Raw genomic sequence first — 21,878 nt, 5'->3', positions numbered from 1 at the left:
TGGAATAAACCATTTTTTGGTGGTTTCAGTGATGTTAAAGAAGGAGCATATTGAAAGAGAATGTCAAAAGATAGCCATACCTCTTGATTAGATATTGTAAATAAAGAATATTTCTTTAAAATTTACTGAGAAACAAAGGAAAACACTTACCTGCTCCAGGAGTACAATCAACTGATTCAGTGTGTATGTCTTTTTGTAAATTCTTTGGGGACAACATGGGATTGATATATGGAGATAAAAATGAGAAGTGACTCTGGAGCTTGTCTACAGTACCAGAAATGCTGAGTGAATCTTTAGATAGACCTTTCTAGACAATGCTCACAAACTTAAATTTAAAGCATACAGTTTGGACTCCGAAACGGAAGTACACCTTGACATGTACTAATTCCATCACTTTCCACTCTTAAGCAACCATACCTCTCCTGAGGTACCAGCAGCTGTTGGGACCAGCAAGCAAAATATGCCTGGAGGGCATGAATCAGTGCGTTGTGAACCTGATCCACTAGGTCCTGATTTAAACTGAGAGGACAGTACCCTAGGGCAGGGAATTGAAGGAAATAAATCCTGGAGAAGGTTGGCCTTTGAGAGACCCTTAGAATCCTGAAAGGGATGGGTGGGACTGGTGAGTTGCTGGGTCTCTCTCATCTCTAAGATTTGAAGAAGAGATAAACAGAAGATTGAGTTTTTTCTATCCCCAAGATGAGAACACAAGGAGAATGGGCAGCTAGCATGTTTTGAACACCTTCTCATGTCTTAGAAAAGGATTAGCAATCTACCTGTCTCTGTACCACTGAACACACATGGCTACTTTCTACCACTTTGGGTACCTCTCAAGAAAAAGAGAGAAAATACAAATGACCAATATTCTAAATGAAAGCAATTACTATAGATTCTATAAACCTCAAGAAGATTTTAAGGGAAAAAAAAAAAGAAGACTTTAAGGGCATGCTTAAAAAATTACAATGCCAATGAATTTAATAACTTAGATGAAACTGACAGATACATTGAATGACACAAATTACCAAACCTGACATAGGGAAAAACAGACTATCATAATAACAACATCTATATATTATATGTTAACTGTTGAATAATTGCACTAGTAATTAAAGACCTTCCCACAAAGAAAACTCTAGGCTTGTACAATTTCCCAGGTGAAGTCTATTAAACACGTAAAGAAGAAATAATAGAGTATTACACAATTCTTTGAAAAAATAGTTGAGAGGGCAATACTTATGATACATTTTACAAGGTCAGTATAAACTCATATCAAAACCTGGCAATGACATTACAGAAAAGTTTACAGAACTGCACTATGCATGCACCCTCATGCAGCGAGACTGGAAATCCCTAACAAAATCAATGTTAAACTCGTCAATATGTAAATAGTCAACCCATCACAAGCAATTAGAGTTTACCTTATGAATGTGAGATTGACATAAATTTGAAAATTTATCAGCACAATTCACCATATTAAAATAATACAAGATAAAATAAGATTCATAGAGTCATCACAGTAGATATTGAGAAATCATGTAACATAATTCTATACACATTCATAATAAAAAGAAAAAGCCGTTGGCAACTTAGGAATAATAGGTGACTTTCTCAACTGGATAAAAATTCTCTGTGAAACTAACAAACAAGCCAACCCAACATCTAATAGTGTATTTAATGATGAAGCAACAAATGTTTTGCCCTTCCAAGATCAGGAACAAAGTAAGGATGTCCATTTTCACCATTTAATTCAATATTGAACTGGAGTCCTACCATGTGTAACATGGCAAGAAGAATAAATGGCATAAAGAATTGATGGAAGAAGTGAAATAATGTCTATACACAGATGACATCATTACCAGCTTAGCAAATCTTAAGGCATCTAAAAAGCAAAAATATTAGAACAAATAAGTGAATTTATCAAGGTTGTAGAATATAAGGTCAATATACAAAATCAGTTGCATTCTTATATATTAGTGAAGAGTAATTGGAAAGTAAAATTAAGGAAATACTACCATGGATAATAACATGCAAAAAACTCTGGCATACTAAGGGATAAATTTAATGAAAGATTTGCAAGGACTATGCACTAAATACTACAAAATATTGTTGACAGAAATTAAAGACAAAGCAAACTGTGATTTACAGCATGTTCAAGGATTAGAAGATTTAACTTTGCTGACATGCAAATTCTCCTCCAAATCATGTGTACATTCAAGACAAACCAATTCAGAATCTAAGCAGACATTTTGAAGCAATTGACAAGCTAAGGCTAAAAATTTGAAAATACAAAATGGGTTTAAAAGTTGAAAAAAACAATTTTGGAGGACTTAAATGTTTCAAGACTTTTTATAAGGGCTATTGTTATTAAGACAGTGTTATATTGATGTAGATATAACAAAATAGATCAATGGAACAGAATGAAAGTTCAGATATGGATCCATACACATGTACAGAACTGGTTTTCAACAAAGATATTAAAGCATTTCAATGGGGAAAGGGATAGTCTTTTCCAAAAATGGAGCTGGAACATGTGGATATCCATTTATTTATTTATCCAATAAATAAACCATAATGCTTATCTTACCACATACAAAAATTAATTTTATGTGGATTACAGACATAATAGTATAAAATTTAAAATTTTATAAATTTTTATAAATTAATTTTATAAAATTATAAAATTTCTGGGAAAAAAAACACAGGAGAGTCTTCACAAATTTGAAGTAGGCAAAAATTCCCTACACAGTTCACAAAGAGCACTAACCATAAAAAAATGAACAAATAGAAATTCATGAAAATTAAAATTTACCTATCAAAAGATATTGTTACAAAAATGAATAGATGAGCAGTGGAGTAGGAAAAAACATATTTATTTTTGCATGTATCTAAAAAGAACTAGTGTCTAGAATATATAAAGAATTTTTATCAGCAAATCAAAAGCCAGACAATACCAAATGCTAAGGATGCAGAGCAATAGGAACTCTCATTCACTGCTTCTGAGAATGTAAAATGTGCAAGCCATTTTAAAAGGTAGTTTGGCATTTTCATGTAAAGTTAAATAAGCATACACTTATCACAGAAACCAGCAATTCTACTCCTAAGTATTTCTCCAAGTGAACTGAAATCATACAAAAACCTATACACTAATATGTGTCATACATTTTTAACATCACTAAAGGGGGTATGGAAAAAAGTTGTTGACCTAACTTTGGAAAACAGTGTCTTTACTAGACACTGTAGGTACAAAGACAAGATGAGTTGTCTGAAAATATTAAGTCAAACTGGCAAATTTATTTCTCACAAGGGTATAGTTTAGCAATTCTGAAACTAAGTGTATGCTAGAAGTTGGAAAAATAAGTAAATAAATTGTGATAACAGGAACCAGGTTTCTATGTGTCAGAGAAGTCACAAATAAGCGGGAGGTTGGGGAGGTTTAGAATGAACTCCATGATGCTAGATTATAATCACCAATACCAGTATGAATTCATGTACATTTTAAAGTATATATATATATATACACACACACACACACATATGTAAAGTATACATATATACCTTTTAAAGTATATATGTGTGAAGCATACTTTATATAAAATGTATATATGTATATTTGTGTGCTTATATATTTATAATCCTATCTCATGTCATATGCAAAAAAATGGATAAAGTGTTAGATATAAAAATAATTTTAATATTTTATTAGGACTTCTGGTGAACAGTTGGAAGCTAGTAAAGTAGTATTGTGTGCAGAAGATACCATAAATAAAGACAATAAACAAATTTAGAAAACATATTTGCAATGCAGATGCCAGATAAAGGTTTAAAAGCTATGATTATATGAAGAGAGTTTTAATAATTGACAATAAACAGGCAACAGTCTAAGAAAAATGAGAACAGATATAAATAGGCAGTTCACAGATGAGCAAACTCAAATGGCCAGCAAATACATGTAATTAAAAAAAATTGTCTAATAGGGAAATGGAAAGTGAGCTAACAATAAACTATGACTTTAAACTTACTGGACTGACAAAAATTTTAAATAGTGGTAACGTTGTCAGTGGGGATATGTGGAAAAAGTATTTTCTGCACTGCTGGTGGAGAGGTAAATGGGTACAGCTCCATTAGAAAGTAATCTGGGAACATTGATTAAAATAAAAAATGCATAAGCCTTCTGACCCAGCAATCTCTCTCTGGGGTATATATCCCATAGAAATATAACCCCCCCAAAAAGTAAAGATACGTGAGCCCAGTTGATTTTTACAGCACTCTTTGGAGTGGCAAAAATGTATACACAAAGAAGTGAATTATGGTAATCCATAAAACACAATATTATTGTTCATATCTGCTAACCCACAGGGATTTCCAAAAGCAATTACTCCATGAAAAAAGGGCCAAGAAAACTTGTATATAATATGATTTCACTTTTGTAGAGTAAACCACAACAAAAATATACACACATGTGTAAACATGTACACGTGTATTTTATACACATATACACATATATTATTCCATGTACATATGTGACAGCAGGTTTGACAGTCACTAGAAGCATTACAGAAGACTACATATAAGACTACACTTGTTAAGAGTAGGTTTATGCTTGCTAATGTTTATATTAATTCAAGTGGTTGGAGTAGGAGAGTCAAATATGAGAGGAAGGAGAAAGAGAAGTAGGGACCAAAAGAAGAAACAAAAAAGCAAATACACACTGAAATGCAATCATTATGATAAACTGATTTACATTAAATTATGTTTGTGTGGATATGCATATTTTCTAACCTATGCGGGCAAGGTACTGTGTATGCTTTTCTGAGCACTTCATATGTACTAATTTACCTAACCCTCAGAACCACCCCAGCTTCAAATTATTATTATCCTCATTTAACAAATGAGGAAACTAAGGCATTAAATAATGTTCCCAAAGTGACATGATTATTTAGCTTCTGGGCTTGGACTTGAACCTAGGTAATGTCACCATAAAGTCTTAGGCTCTCAACCACTAGATGCATTGGCTTGTATGTCTGGGACACATCATTAAGCTAGATAGACAATTGCAATGTAATGTGGATAATATGATTTCACTTTGGTAAAGAATAAACTCCTATAGATATCTGTTTGTTGGAGCAAGAAGAAAGTTGTAGGAGTCTAATCTGTGTGTAAGCTGTTAGTTTATTAGTTCTGATGGGGGTGGGGATGGATACAAGGACGATGATGGGGCAATTCACTCTGCTTTTAGATTATCACTGGAACATACATGATAAGCAGTCAGTCTCTTGGTGAAAAAAATTAATGAATCACTGAGGGTTTTTTTTTCTCATGTAGGGCTCTTTGATATTTAAGTAACATTTGTTCAGTGGGCGTTTTCAGACACGAAAAGCTTTATGAAGGAGGTGGTATCTAGCGCATAGGTAAGATTTTGAGAGGTCAGAGGAATAATAAGAGAAAAAGCTTCGGGCAGAAAACCACAAGTCATCTTTAGAACATATATTGATTGCCTCAGGAGCATGAGCTAGCACAAGAATTTTGGTATGGAAACATGCTAATAAACCTGGAAGTCTGCGTAGGTGTATAAAGCCTTGAATGCCAGGACTGGGAGCATATTATTCTCTGTGCAAGTGGACTGGGCACCTGCAACCCTAGGCCTCTTAGCACTATGAACAAGTGCTGTGAGAAGCTGACATGGATGCCATGTGGACGCCTGACACAGCCTCAGCCTGGGCTCCAGCCAGGGGGCCCTTGCCCAAATACTGGCCCCATCCAGGAACTGTTTTATTCCATGCCACTTGTCGCCTCTGATCCACAGAATGCATGGGGTGTCCAGATGAGGCTGTGCCTGAGAAAAGCCCTCACCTCATCAGGCCCCTTGACCTTCCTCAGGTACCTTGCCTCACTGCTACTTTGGCAAAAGCAAAATAAATGTCTCCATCTACAAAGGAGCCACCCCTCCTTTCTCCAGGCCCCTTCCTGGCAACAACTTTACTTCTACCCCAGCTGGATTTTCCTGGCACTGGAGGACTATCCCAGCCGGGGATGCAGATTTGACACTTCTTTTCTGTGTCTTACTGGCAAAAGCATCAAAGGCAGTAGGGTGGAGTGGATGGGAGACAAAACAAAGCAAAACAGAGCATGAGGTAAGACATCAGGTTAACTACCCAGGATCAAGCATGACTGCCCCAACAGCTCAACCTAGCTTTGAGTGACTTCTCTAAATTTTATCAACAGGATAAAAATTGCAGACCAAAAATTGTCTTTAGAAATTTGTTTTGCGCCACTCCCATTGTTAGTGAAAATAGATGTCAAGACAAATCTAGGAATTTGGTGCTCATTAAAAGACATTTGCTGGCTGATGGACTTTAGCTATAATATATGTACACTTAAACATCAAACCTGTTTATAACATGTCCAGGCTCTCTAATGAGGGCACTCAACTATTGTGTACAGTTGCTGTAGAGTTATTTAAAGTAAAATACTGTCATGCCTTTCCATTCTCAAAATGCTTCAATGTTAAAAGAAAATTGTTTTTAATGCTTCAATGTAACTCAATTCAAACTATAAAATAATATTGAAGTGACATACTTATGGCTAGGGGGCAGATATTAAAAGGTGATTCATTAAGGGTCACTGAACTGACAGGTTCAGTTACGCACAGCTGGGTAATATAGCAGGAATTCTCTTTGTCAAAGAGGGGTGCACAGAAGATGTCTTTGTAATAGAGGGCTGGCTGGAGCCCAAAGAGTCCATGCATTTCTAAGAATAAATTTCTTTCCTAACCTAACTGTACCAGGAAAAAAAAAATGCAACAACAGAAAACAAACTAAGCCTTAGAGAAAGCTCCTGGAATGCAAGACTGGTAATGTGAAAGAGATTTACACAGCTGTTTCACAGTAGCCAGAGCTCCATTAAAATGGACTACTCACATTTTAGGGTCACTTCCTTCAGTTTAAAAATCTGTAGGCTGTGGAAAGCCATGTGTACACAACCATACTGTTCATACTTGATATTATGTAACTGGGCTCTTTTTTCTTCATTCTTAGTAATTCTTTTATACTCATGTGACTTTACCCCCATTGATGAAGCCACTTCTAGACTTACAGCCTCTGGGAAGGAAAGAAGAACAAAGAAATAAATCACTGACATTTGAGTTGCCAAAGCCAAAGTCCTTATGTAAACATTAAAGTTGGAAAACTTGCGAGGTATGAAACGCAGGTTTTTTTTGTTTTTTGTTTTTGTTTTTTGTTTTTTTTTTTTCTATTTCAGAGAACATAAAGATTATCTGGGCTGGATAAAGAGAAAAATTGGAGAGAAGATGAGGGATTAAATACTCCTGAATCCTGGGGAAGGGGGCCCTGTATATTCCCTTGATTTTATGCCAAGTCAGGTGGCAGAGATGAAGCACGGCCCCAGACAGGTTTGGGGATCCAAGAGGAACCTGGAACCCTCTTCAGCAGATCTGAGTCTGGTTGTATGTGTTTTTAAAATGCACTATGCTCTGCTGGCCATGGTAGCATTTGAGTAGCAGTGGCTATATAAGATGTCCAGCCAAAAGGGGACTGAGATAGCATGAGAGTCCGCTGTGGACCCAGAATCATAGAAGAGAAAGCCACACACTCCTTGCATCTCCTGAGAGGAGACAGGAGATGCCAGACAGGTCTACCAGACAGACCTGATGAGGCCTGACGTTTAGGACAAGGCAGACACAAGTTGTGAGGACTCAGTAACCACATTCAGCATAGCAAATGCTATCAACGCAGATGTCAAAACATCCAAATCAAAGACTTGGACCCACTGAGAGCACCAAAACCTAGAGGAGAATGTGGGATTTGGGAAGTTCCTGAATTGACAAAAAAGGCAAAATTGACTAAAACATGGAAGAAACCCCAAATTCACCCCAGATTAGATTCCTATCAAGGAATATGTAGAACTGGAACAAAAGTTAAATTCATTTTATAGAAAAATTAAATTATATTTCTTAAGCATTCAGATTGAGAATAGGCTGAGAATCATACACGCTTCATATGACTCTCTCAAGCATAATTTTTTCACTGTCCAGAGACGGTTGGCAATTACTGTAAAGTTAAAAAATATGTTCTTAATATCCCAAATCCAACTATCATCTATCAATGAAAATATATATCCAGTGATTTAAAACCACTTGGATCATTTAAAACTGTTAAAATGATTCAGTCTTCTCATCACTATTGAAATATGTTTGTTTATGCTGGAAAGTTAGAGTCAGGCAGACCATGAGAATTATAAAGGAAATTAAGCAGTAATAGCCTATGTATGACATTTTAAATGGAGGTTCCTTTTTTTTTTTCTTTTTTTAGGTAAGCCCTACACCCAACATGGGGCTCAAACTCACAACCCCTAGATCAAGAATCACATGCTCTACCAACTGAGCTAGCCAGGAACCCCTAATTGGAGAGTCTTTAATCCCAATTCTTTGTCTGAGTGTATGTGGTAAGATCAAAGAATAAAGTATAAAGAAAATTTTTAGAATTCACACATCCAAATGAGTACCTTCCTGAAATAATTACGCTAGAAGACCATTGTGATCTAAAGGTATTGATGCCGAAAATAATTTTGGGAGCCCTCTTCTGAAGTTGGCTTCTAAGACAGTATATGAGCCCTGACAAGAAAATAAGTGCTATCTCTCAATTTGAAGCCATTCAAGAAAAGCAGCCTGAAAGTCTGTGTAAATCACACTTTACCTTTGATTATTAACAATATTTCAAGTTTGATACACTTATTCAATAAATTTGGTCCCAAACATTATTAACAGAGTTCATAGCACAAAACATCCTTAAAGAATGCCACCATTGAAAATATGCCAAACATCACACTTCTGAAAGGCACCAAACGAACTATCAAAGGTGGAAATGGTAGAAAATGCACACTCATTCAACAGGGGAGAAAAAGTTAATACTGTGAACTTTGACCAATAGATCTTCGATGCCTCATATTAAGCAAAATTCTCCCAGATTTTTTTTTCTTAATAAAATGTGTTAGGACCTTGTGGTCTCCTTTTTAAAACAAAACAATAATGTAGTGTCAAAGAAGAAAAGCGTAAGAGAGGCAAACTAGCTGGAGTATTCCCCACACAGAATATCCAAACATACCAAGAAATAGAGAAATGAGAAGAGATGACCCATAACGTCTCTAAAATAAATCTCTTTAACAATCTTCCTGCCCCGTTCCTCAAAAGGATTGTATGTGGCATGTCTGAATGTTGCCTATCTTCGACCTCTGATCCCAACCATCTAGAAGATGAATTGAAGTGTTCCAAATGACAATTGGAAATGTTATTTTACTACCCATGAGCAGACTGAGTTTTTAATATTTAACAAACATGAATTTTTCAGCACTGACCAATCAGAACAGATGCGGCAACAAATGAGCACTATTAACAACTGATATTGCCATCCTGGGCATCTCAACCGAGTCTCCGCCCTGCTCATGGGTATTTCGCAAGCGGAGAGATAGCTCCTTTGTACAAAGAAAGCTTTTTGTTTGTTTGTTTTTTATTTTTTGTTTTTATATGAACTCAGTAAGGAACACAATCTCTACTTGCAACCCATCTTTTGGAAGGTCTGTACTTTGTTGCAAAAAAGGTAAAAACAAACTGAAAGCAGTTTTATGGGTTCGGAAGATTTTAAAAGCAAAGTGATATCACTTCACTAGACAAAATAAGGGCCTCCTAATTTTCTATTATAAATTAAAAACTTACATGGAGTCTAGATTCTGTAGGAGAAAAGTAGGCTACATCCTGTTACTGATGTAGTGGAATGAGGATAAAAGGGCTGGTTTTATCTGATCCTGAGGACATAGGAGATTATAAAGTTACTCCAGAGAGCAACAGATCTTTCTTAGATTCCTTTTCTCATGTTGAAAGAGAATTGAATTCCAGATGCTTCCCAGAGCTAGCCAGCTTCATCTCTTGCTTGCAGCGACCCCTAACTCTCCCTGTCTCTCTCTGATTTTGCTCTGGACTCTTCCAATCCCTGGGCCCCATAGCAGCAACTTCAATCATGTCGCTTCTCTGCATAAAACTTTTCAAGAACTTTCAATCACATTTCTAAGGAAAGCTCAACCCTTAACATGACTACATGTCCCTGAGTGATCAGCCCTGACTATTTCTCCAACCTCAGCTCTTTCCTACTTAGCCTTCAGTTTCAGCTTACCTATCACTTTTAAAGAGGCCCTCCCTGAAACTCATTAGTTATTTTCTTATCATGATGACCTCAAGGATTTAAACATTTGATGGGTTTCAATTATTACCCTGCTCAAATCATCCATGTTTAGTTAATAAGTAGCCTTTTAAGATTGAGTGTATGTCATGAACCAATGACATAGCCCTATTAGTCCTGAGAGCTTTTTCACTCCATAACAGGACAAAATGTTCCATGTTCATCTTCTACATTTCTTGGCTCACACTTGGAGTCACATTTCTCAAAAATGTCTTGACTTCTTTTACTAGGAAAACGGTATAGGAAGACCACAATATTGGTGCTAAAGATTTTCATTGCTACTGGGTGCTTGGTAATGTTTTTCTGGGTTTTTCCAGTGGAGGTGGTTGGGAAATATACATCTACCTATATCTTACATCATACATAATGTATTACATACCTCTCCTAGTACATATGTTCTTAATCATATAAATACACTTTATATACTATATGTGTTGTATATATGTATGTATTTTAAATACTTTCTGAGTTAATAATGATACTTCCAGTTCAAATTCAGCACTAAAATGTTTTACTTAAAGTATATTTCATCTGTATCTCTTTTTTTTCCATATCAAGAGAATCCTGATTCCCAAGGTCACAGGGAATGATAGAATCAGAATATATTATAATTTTTCATTTGTTTTTCTCATATTGTATGCAGAATCTCAAAATAGCAATATAAATATTACCAATAATATGATTACTGAATACATTGAACAATTTGTTTAACATATACTATCCCCAATATCCATTTATCTTTTGAAAGATTTCTTTATCTTAAAGAGAGAGACTGTGACAGAAAAAGAGCACAAGCAGGAGGGGGCAGAGGGAAAGGGAGAGAGAATCTCAAGCAGACTCTGTGCTGATATGGGGCTCAATCTCACAACCCTGAAATCATGACCTGAGCCAAAATCAAGAGTAGAGGCTCAACTGACTTCGCCATGCAGGTGCTCCCACATATTTTTAATAATTACATTATACATACATTATCAGAGCATGTACTCATTACATATTGTATTCTCTACTCTTCAATCCTTATGTAATTGTGATTCTACAAGTTAACAATACATTTGAGGCTTTCCACAGGTATTCATTGAACAAATAGATAAAGTGCTTTATTTTTTAAAAGAAATGTTTCCAAGTGTGAACTTACAAGACAATCAGTTCTGTAAGGGAGCCCCAGTTTACTGATTTTAAGAATTCACCACTGGATCTAAACCTCTGCCCTATACCCTTTAGATCTTTTCATGAGTTGCTTATATTTGACTAGTTTGGGCAAAACCCCTCCAGTTTCATCTGACATTCTCAAATAGGCCTGCCATGCTTTTCAGGAATTATTGTCTACTATTTTGAATTTCTTTTGTTTGCAAAACCATCAGATGACTTATTGCTCTTCTCTGCTTCTTCTTGCGCAGACTTTTAAAAAAGATTTTATTTATTTAATTGTGTGAGAGAGAGGGAAAGGGAGAGGAGGAGGGAGAGGGAGAGAGAGAGAGAGAGAGAGAGCGAGCACAATGTGGGAGGGGAAAGGGGCAGAGGGAGAGGGACAAGCAGACTCCACACTGAGCAGGGAGACCAATGTGGGGCTCAATTCCATTACCCTGAGATGATGACTTGAGCTGAAATCAAGAGTGGGATGATTAAACAACTGAGCCACCAAGGCGTTCCCACAGATCTCTTTAAAAAAAAAACCTTTATATATCTGGTACCTACCAGAAACATTAAACAAACAAGAATGATCCCATAAGTAAACTTATATAATTATCATGTGTGCTATAAAGGAAAAGTACATTATGCTGTGAAATAAGTACTTTTAATATTTTGTTTTTTCTTGCACTTTTTCCTGTCTGGAAGGGCTTTTCTTCTTGTTCCATCTACTCAAAAGTTTAGAGTTCCATAGCAATAACAAACCCATTTCCTCCTCTTCCTGGGATCCTAGGCACATTACCTAAGAAGGAGTAGGTTGTTCTGTTTGTTCCCTCAAGAACAAGGAGGATTAGCCTCCTTGAATATTTCTAAAAAGACTATGGAATATGAAAATCAAATTTCTATTATAACTGTGTCCCATGAGTCCTAAGTATACATTATTCCCAGGCTTGGAGCACCACACCCCATATACACAAAAGTCTTATTCTACCTTGGGCAAACAGCTTCATTTCTAGTACTCACTATTGGCCAATGCTTTTATCAAACTATTTATTTCAGAAAGCTAGACTGTATTGTCTTTGTGCCTCTAGAACCTCAGCCCATCCATCATTTTATTAAATTGATCTCTCTTTCTGGCTCCCTACTATGAACATAAAAATTGAGCTAAATTTTCTGGCAATTAAAACATAAATTTTTCTATCAGATAATTCATCTGTCTTTCTCTTTCCTTTCTATGATGGCTGAACATCTGAAACACTAGTATAACTTTCAGTGTTTCACTTTGCTTTTACTTCACCACCTCAATATCCTTACCACTACTCACTTTCTCAGTCCCTCAATCAGCCTTCTGGCTGCCAGCACACCACTGAAGTTACTCTCCTAATTACCAAATCCAAAGAACATATTTTAACTTTTTTTGGGGGGGAGGGGGTGTCTTTATATTTACATCACCTATGGCATTTGATATAGTTGACCATTCTCTTAAAAGTCCCTCTTTTGGCTCCACACACCATTTTTTCCTAGATTACCACCTATAGTGTGGCTCATTCTCAGCTTCCTTTCTGGCTCTACTTTCTCCATCTGCCCATTACAAATTGATGCCACCCACTTAGAAATGGCCAGCCCCTTCTCAACACATTTACCTCTCCACATCTTTCTCAGCTTCATCTATGGTTTTAGCTGACAATTGTGAATTTTTATCTCCAACTCAAGAGTCAAATTTCAAATGACCTAATTGACATCTTCCACCTCTTGGACTTCTGACACCTCAAACTCAAGATAGTCTGCATTTTGCTTTCTTTTTCTTAGTATATCCATTTAGTTCATTTAATAAGTATTTATTAAGCTCTATTACGTACCAAGATTGTTCTAGGCACAACAATGTATTAAAGGGCAAAAAAATCTGCACCTGTGGAGCATTCAGTTTAGTTACGAAGATTATATTCTAATGAGGAATTTCCATTACAGTCTTGTTGAGACATTCTACATAAGTACATATTCTATTGCTTTATTCTTTTTTTCACAACTATACAACAATGTGCCCACACAACAATTTCCTTCACCACATCCATAATAATGGACATTTACATTATTTCCAATGTTTTGATATTAAGAAATGTTGCAGTAAATCCCCTTGGATGTCTGACATCATCCATCTACGTATCTATAGAATGAACTAGAAGCAGAATTTTTAGGTCTGGGATTATGTACATCAATGATATTCATATGCATTCAAAAATGTTTTCTGTAGAGTTTGAATCAGTTTTAACTGCCACCAGTAATTTATAAAAACATCTGTTTTCCCACACCTTTGATAATATAGATATCAAATATTTCCCATATGATCTCCCAAATGTTTTTCCCTTCTTTTCCTACATGTGAAATTGAACTTCATTTTATGTTTGGAAATCATTTATATTTACTTTATACTTTCTTTCCTGTGTATGTGTTTGGCCGTTTTCTACTTGGTTGTTAGGCATATTCATGTTGGTTTTGTAGGCTTTCTATACACATATCTGTATATGCATATACAATCTCTTTGTCCATGAGATAACATATATCTATATACTAGCAATGAAAAGTAGAAACAAAAAAAAAGAAAAGTAGAAACAGAAATTTTTAAAAGTATCATTTATAAGAACTCCAAAAAAATGAAATATGCAAGTATAAATCTAACAAAAAATATGCAGAGTCTATATGAGGAAAACTATAAAACTGAGGATAAATATGAAGTGGAACTAAACAAATGGATTGGATGGCTCAAATATTAGAAAGATGTCAACTATTCCCAAATTTAGATTTAACACTTATCCCAATCAAAATCCCAGCAGGATTTTTATAGATATTATCCCCCTGATTTTAAATTTTATATAGAAAAGCAAAGGATGTAGAAAAATAACTTCAAGGAAGAACATTTTTAAAGAAACTCACACTACATGATTTCATGACCTACTATGAAATTATACTAATCAAGACAGTATGGCATTAGTGAAAGTATACTTACATAAACTAACGGAAACAAATAGAGAGTCCAGAAATTAACTTACAAAAATGTAGGGAACTGACTGTTAATACAAGTACAAATGCAATTCTATGGATAAAAGATAGTCTTTTCCATGAATGGTGCTGAAACAATTGGACATTCACATGCAAAATATACATACTTCCACACATATCTCTTACTTTGTAAAAAATATTAAAGTGAGTCATGGGCCTAAATGTATAACATAAAATTACAATCTTCTGAAAAAAGCAAACACAAAAGAAAATGTTCATGAGTTGGGTTAGAAAAAGCATCATTAGATACAACACTAAAAACTTGATACATAAGAGGAAAAAAATGGATCAGTTGTATTTCGTCATAACTCAAACCTTTTGCTCTAGAATACATGGTTAAAACAATGAAAAGCAGAGTATGGAAAATATCTTCAAATCATGAATCTACCAAAGGATTCATACCCATAATTTTAAAAACTCTCAAAACCAAAAATAAGAAAACAAATGTCCAGTTAAAACCGGACAAAAGATTTGAACACGTCTCACCATACAGGATACTCAGATCACAAACAAGCACATGAAAAGATGTTCAACGTCTCAAGCCATAATGAGATGCCATCGCCCACTTATTAGAATGGTTAAGAGATGAAAGCAGATGAACAAATAAATGGACAGCACCAAATGCCGACAGGGAGACAGAGTAATCTCATACGTTGCTGGTAGGAGTGCAAAATGGTAAAGTCACTCTGAAGATTCACATTTACCATATGATCTGCAATCCCACACTTAGGTATTCACTCACCCTCGAGAAATGAAAACTTATATTCACACAAAAACCTATGTTTAAAGCAAATTGTACACGAGAGAAACATTGTTCAGAATCACCCAAAACTGGAAATGGCCTGAGTGTTCTTCACTGATTGAATCAATCAGCAAACTCTGGTACAATAAAACATTGCTCAGCAATATAGGAAAAGCAAAGTCCTGCTAGGCATGACAACAGGGATGAATCATAAATGCATTCTGCTAAGTGAAAGAAACCAGACTCAAAAGGTTGCAAGCTGTTTGGTTTTACTTATATGACATTCTAGAAGAAGCCGAACTATGAAAACAAAAAACAGATACGTAGTCCCAGGACCTAGACGTGGCAGGAGAGAATGTTTCAGGGGTGAAAGAACTGTTCTTTATCTTGATTATGGTGGTGGTGGTTAAAAGACTATACATTTGTCAAAACTCACAGAACTACGCACACAAAAAATAGTGACTTTTACTTTATGTGGGTTTTTAAATGACTTAAAGAGTATATACAAAACAAAAATCTGTTTTCAGTGAGCAGATGATCTCACCCTGAAGGAGTAAGAATCCTACACCTTTCTCAAAATAAAACAAAGCTTAAGAACATGAAGGAAAAGAAGCAAGAACTTTTTCAGGACTGCACTACTCAGAACTCTAAGTTACCAAGGTGTGAAAAGAAATTGGTGGCTTTTGCACACGATCGTTCTACTCATCTTGGCCTCTCACCGCAGGTTTCAAAAGGAGGAAAACAGCATGAGAGAAACAAAACACTTTGGCATCATACTATGTAATGACCTGTAATCACACTTCTGTTAGCTCTGCTGGACTTACTCGAGCTCAGAGGCCATTTCTCTCGCAGGGGGAAGGAGCAGTCAGGATAATACTGGCCGAGCAATGCTCATGCAGAACAAGGGCTTCTCGAAGCTTCATTCTATTCAGTTCGAATGCATCAAAGCCCTCTATTCCACTATTTCTTCTTTAAGCCTACATTTTCATGAAATAACCGCCAACCAAAACTATTGCACAGCACAACGTAGCAATGTTAACCTTTCCAATGAAAAGAAAAGGAGGAACTGGGCTAAAAGAATCTCGCACAGACAGAGCTACTAATATGAAAAAAAAGCAACATGTTGCATTTCAAAATCACCTAGTGGTTAACTGTGTGAGATAGCTGGACTCTGCTGCTGTATAGTTTTCGGTTTTTCTCTTGCACCTATAAATTGTGGCTCCTGCTGGCTAAAATCTTCAGTCATACCAAGGAAGACTTCTGATTACTAGACTCAAGTCAACAGATATAACTATGCCCTAAGTCTCAGAATCTATGCCTATAAGATGTAGTTTACCAGCCTTTGAGGAGCTATGGAGCAGAGTTTTACCTGACATTGTCACCTCATTAACCGGTATATATATTTTTTATTTAGATAACATATTTAATAGATATGTTTATTAAATAAAAAATATTTAACTTATAATATCTGTAATATAAATCAAATCATATAAAATGTATAAAATCCAACTGTCCCAATCCGTATCATTTCAGCCAAGGAAGGTTGCCAAGATCACAACTGTGGCCTTGCCTCCTTTGTAAAATAAAAAATTTACATGAGTAAATATGAATACTTCTGCTTTCTTGAAGTGCCTGGGATATACTGGTAGTGGAGAGGACAGAACTGAAGATGCTCCGGTTTTTCTGCACACCTGACTGAGGTTGAACCTAGTTGCACTAGGTCTGCTCAGTGTGCGTACCTGGTTGATTGGGTCTCTGCGGAAGGCGCAATTCAAGGTAAGTGATAATTACTGCCTAAGCTTAAGGCTCCCATTAAAGCATCAAAGAAGCAGATGAATCATATATTTCTGGATAAAAATCAGAGATTGCCATAAAACCATTAGACAAATTATACTAGATGCAAAGTCTCATTTCTCCGTATTGAACCTTCTCCTTAGACTATTCCACTTCATTCTGCTTTATTATTCATATTATACATCAAATGAAGTAAGTGTAGCATCCCTCTCTACTTTAAGGGTGAGAACAAATGAAATAATATATGTGGAAATGTTTTGAAAAGAAAATGACAGGACATAGACGCAGGATAGTATTTTCTTTAATAGCCATTACTGACGCTCTCCCAAATACATAGCAACTTTCCACATAGTGAATCTGACAGCTAGATTGTTATTTCCTATCTATGATGTGGAAACATTGCTTAAGCCCCTTTTAAAAAAAAGATTTTATTTATTCATGAGAGACACACACACAAACACAGAGAAAGAGAGAGAGAGAGAGGCAGAGACACAGGTTGAGGGAGAAGCAGGCTCCATGCAGGGAACCTGATGTGGGACTCGATCCTAGGACCATGGGATCAAGCCCTGGGCTGAAGGCAGGCGCTAAATCACTGAGTCACCCAGGGATTCCCCCATGCTTAAGCCCTTTTAAGCAGTAGTATAAGAATGATGGTTCTGCCAAGTGCTTTGCACCTGTGACAAATGAACACAATAAACCAAATCATCAAAATCCACTGTCCATATAAAACTTTGATTTTTGTAGGCACTGTAGAAAGATGTCATAGAAAATATATTGAAGATGAACATTGCCAGTCCTTAAACTCTCAAAAAACCATTTCTGCTGAGAATAATTTTGCTGATTACAGTGGGTTTCCTAAGAATGATTAGACACAGGATGGAAGGGAAAATTAGTGATAGCCAATCCAGTGTATCCACTGTCTTAGTCCTTGAGGACTCTAGACAGTCAACCAAATTGATTTTACCGCCTAAAACATCTAAATCATCTAAAAAAAACTTCATTATTTTCAATTCATACATTCTGATTGTCTTACTCATTCTTTCAATGCACTTGTAGTGGCTTTGCTTAACAATTTTCTTATATTAGTAGCCCCCTAAGTGAAAAATAGATATTTCTATTGGGTCATATCTTTGAGTAGCATCTAGCACAACCAAGGGATTTAGATTGTTTTAAACAACTAGAATGACTAGACCCACCAAATCAGAAAGGCCCCTAAAGCTCATGCAGTTTAGCCATCCTATTGTATTCTTACTATAGGCCAAGCCATGGCACAAATTGTCTCATTTAATCTTTAGAGTAGTAATTTTAAGGAGGAAGAATTGTTAACTTCAAATTATATATGAAGAATCAGAAACTTAAAGTTTAAGTATTTTCTCAAGGTCACATAGTTTATATATACAGGGTCTGGAATTCTAAGAAACATTTGTCTGACTCCAAATAACTTGCTCTGCCCTCTGTTTTGAATCCCCTTGTCTATATCATATCACCAGTGGCAGGGAGCTCGTTCCTCTTGGTACCGCAAACTTTGAACAGTTCTGGCTATAGATCTTTCTGATGTCCAACAACTAACTAGAAAAAAATTATAACACGTCATAAAAATTCAGGTTATCGTTTGTCATCAGTAACTACATCCTGATCCTTCTGGAGGGTGGAGGGGTTCTAAGCTGACATTTTCCCTTTGAAGATAATCCTCAAAATCCTAATCATTCTACCATACATTACTGACTTGGCTTTCTTTAAATAATCCAATGCTTTAGGACTTCTCTAATGTCACATCATTTCTTGATTGAGGTCCCAGAATTCTACATAATAAATCCAGATGATTTTACCCTGAAAAAGTGTTTATGCAGATGATATCAACAAATCTTCTAATTCTTAAGAGAACTTCCAAATGATTCCTGTAAAATATCTTATTCTAATTAGAATTATATCCTGACAGATCTGCCTGTATAAATTATATGTAAAATATACCTCTAAGTAGGAGACAGAACTAAACTATTAATGGGATAATTTAAGCTCATCCAAATGTTATATATGATTACCCCAAAGTATTTTACCTTGATGATAATTGTTGCTTAGTTACAGTTCCTGTCAGCTCCTACCCAAACGATCCGACCACCACTTCTGCTAAGATGTGATAAAATCACCTGTATGGCATTCTTGCTACTTGTTATAGCAGAGGGACACGTGTTCAGTTTAACAAGTATCTATGGCAAGTGATCTAGAACAAAATTAGAGACCTAGAACAGTGTTATCTGGCATCCTAGGAGATAGAAATGGCAGCTCTAATAAATCTTCCTTACCTCTCTAGCTCTTTTCCATTCAGTGCCTTTCTCTGTGTTTTCTGCTTCTCTTCTGTCACTCAGGAACTTGGTTTGACTCCAAGAGTCTCTTCATCCACTTGCCTTTCAGCTTATTTTCATGCTCTTTACACCTAAAAACTGATCTTCCCCATTCGAGGGTTTGGCCAATGTCTTGGCTTACCCAACAGTCTTCAGCAGAGGGGCCTCCAAAATAGCTAATTGCAATTTCCAATGCTACAAATTAACACCTGGAAATTACACTCTAATTGGAAATCGGCTGATATTTTATATACTGAAGTAAGTGCTCCAAAAACTTTATATCCCTTCAAATAAACAATGAGTAGAACAAATACGTATATTTAAAAAGAAAAATAGCCAGGAATAGAAATCGGTTAGAAATCTGATTTTTAAAGAAATTCCTTATTGAAAACAGTAAGGCAATGTAACCTCATTATTGTGCAGTTCCTATTAAACAGAATTCAATCACATTCATGGATAAGTTAATAAAATAGAATCCTGATATGAAATGATTACTGTACAATCAAGCCATTTGTCCTATTACCCAACACCAGCATATATATTCCACATTAAAAAACTATCTATTAAGTATGTACTTTGCCAGGCACTAAAGATGGACTCAGCTATATTTAATATATGCATAGGGTTATGCTGTTGATGAACTTGATCCACACTTTCAAGATCACAACCCTATTCCTATGAAGTGAGAAATCTTACATAGAGACATCTAAACAATTTTTCAAACAAAGCAACTAATCAAATAAATAAGGAAATGTAAAAGATAAAGAAGTGTCTGAGTTCCCAAGTTTTAGTGTAAACTGTCATAGCTTTTCTTCCCCATTTCCAAGATTCTGAGCCATCTCTTCCCTAGTTAATAAATAAGATTCACTGAGGAAACAACTAAAATTCTAAGTAAATTGCAAATAATATGTATCAATCTATATATGGAAAAACTGATTACAAGATTAACCATAACATTGAAACCAAAGCAAAGATAGTTTAAATGACCAGAGTCCAAACGTAATGGAATGTGTAGATACTTCTGTTCATCAACTTTGCATTGCCAGAATTAATACATCACACAATAAAAGCCTGCTATAACATGTCTATTATATAAAACATGCCCACATGAACGTGCAATTTATTTCAGTGTTGCAAGGTCATGGAAAAAATTCCAGTAACTAACCCTCTGTTGGAACCACCCAATGAGTTTAATTATAGACTTGTCTATGAAGACTCCCTATATCAAATACTTGCTTGGAAAATCTACTCTACATACTCCAGAAATTTTGAAAACAAATGAGATACTTGATTATTGCTAAGATACTTACAGTAGAAGTTCCTTTTTGCTTGTGGGTTCATCATTTGGGGATGTTTTCATCAGGAGTCATCATGCTTTTGATCTTTAATGCCGTTCTTCCACCAAGGTTTCTTGTCCGTAATTTCCAAAACAGAGTCACTTGTACTAACAAGCCATCGTCCCATACTGTTTCCTTTCTTGTGTGAATGTTACCCTGTAGATCAATTTCCTGTCCAAAAACACTCAAAAATGAACAAACGCTGCTGTACGCAAGTGAAATGTGCTACTCAGATACTCTGTTTTAGCAGTTTGGTTCAGAAATTCCCTGATTGAAATGAGGAACTATATCCCAGTTGTTCCAGGGAGCTTAAAAGACAGACGTTTCTTCCTCATGAAGGAGCATATTAAAATTGCCAGCGTCATTCATTCTCACTAGTTTGTGGCTTGAGTACTATTGCACATGAAGCATCCATGTACTGTGTGCCTCCTGAAGACCCTCCCAATTGCCACGGTAACAATATCCCAACTAAATTTTAAAATCAGGCTTAGTATGCTTTGAAGTACATAATGTTTTCCATTCCTGAAAGGACAAAGAGATCTACATTGTCAAAGTTTATTTTTAAGCTCATGTGCTTGCTAAGTGCAGTGGCAAACAGGCTTTCCGTGCCTGTAGGACCATTGCTGGAACCTATTAATGCGAACAGATGAATCGTTGGCTTGCTTCCACATAAGCTTTTCTTTCTTTCTTTCTTTTTAACCTTATCTAAGTAGCATTGATTATAATTTTTTTTTAAATCGAGAATGCTATCAGTTTTCTGAGCTTGCTTGTTTTAATTTTGTCGGTACAGAAGCCATGGAAGAAAGGCAAATAAGAGGGAGGAAGGTTTCAAATAGCTTTTTCTGAGATAAGAAAGTTAGTAATTGGAGGTAGATTCTGTTTCCGGAAGAAGTCTGAGGGACATTTGGAGACAGTAAAAATGACATTTTTTTTTTTAAATAAAGGAACCAAAGATAAAGAATGAAAGCGGTAAATAATGAAAAGGTGATAGAAAGAAGAGAGGATGTAAGGAGGAGGAGAAAGAGAAAGAGAGAGAGTGATGCCTTGACTATTAGCAACAATTCTTCATGTATTTTCTTATTGTTGGGAAAGCAAATTGCTCTGGTTTGTATAACCCCCTACCAGTCTGCTCAACCCACCAAAATTAGCCCACATGTCATCTAATACCAGACTAAGACTTGTGGAAACACATTATTGCTCTATTAAAGCCATAACAAAATACAGCTGAGCA

At 35.8% G+C, this 21,878-nt stretch overlaps 1 protein-coding gene across 2 annotated transcripts in view; it reads right to left on the bottom strand.

Moving 5' to 3' along the window:
• KCNK2 (potassium two pore domain channel subfamily K member 2) overlaps nt 1–20,993 on the bottom strand; it is a 200,138-nt gene extending 179,145 nt beyond the window's left edge. The window contains exon 1 of one of the 2 annotated variants that reach the window (XM_038542148.1): nt 20,621–20,993. In XM_038542148.1, coding sequence (XP_038398076.1) covers nt 20,621–20,654 — 34 coding nt within the window. In that variant the 5' untranslated portion in view covers nt 20,655–20,993. Of the gene's footprint in view, nt 1–6,917; nt 7,084–20,620 lie in introns of those variants that run through there. The other variant, XM_038542145.1, reaches the window with a different exon arrangement.
• Between the last annotated feature and the right edge of the window lie 885 nt (nt 20,994–21,878).

The sequence above is a fragment of the Canis lupus genome, chromosome 7, assembly GCF_011100685.1.
Source record: "Canis lupus familiaris isolate Mischka breed German Shepherd chromosome 7, alternate assembly UU_Cfam_GSD_1.0, whole genome shotgun sequence".
Lineage (NCBI taxonomy): Eukaryota > Metazoa > Chordata > Mammalia > Carnivora > Canidae > Canis > Canis lupus.
The sequence above is the reverse complement of the archived record's forward strand: the minus strand, read 5'-3'. Positions and strand labels throughout refer to the sequence as shown.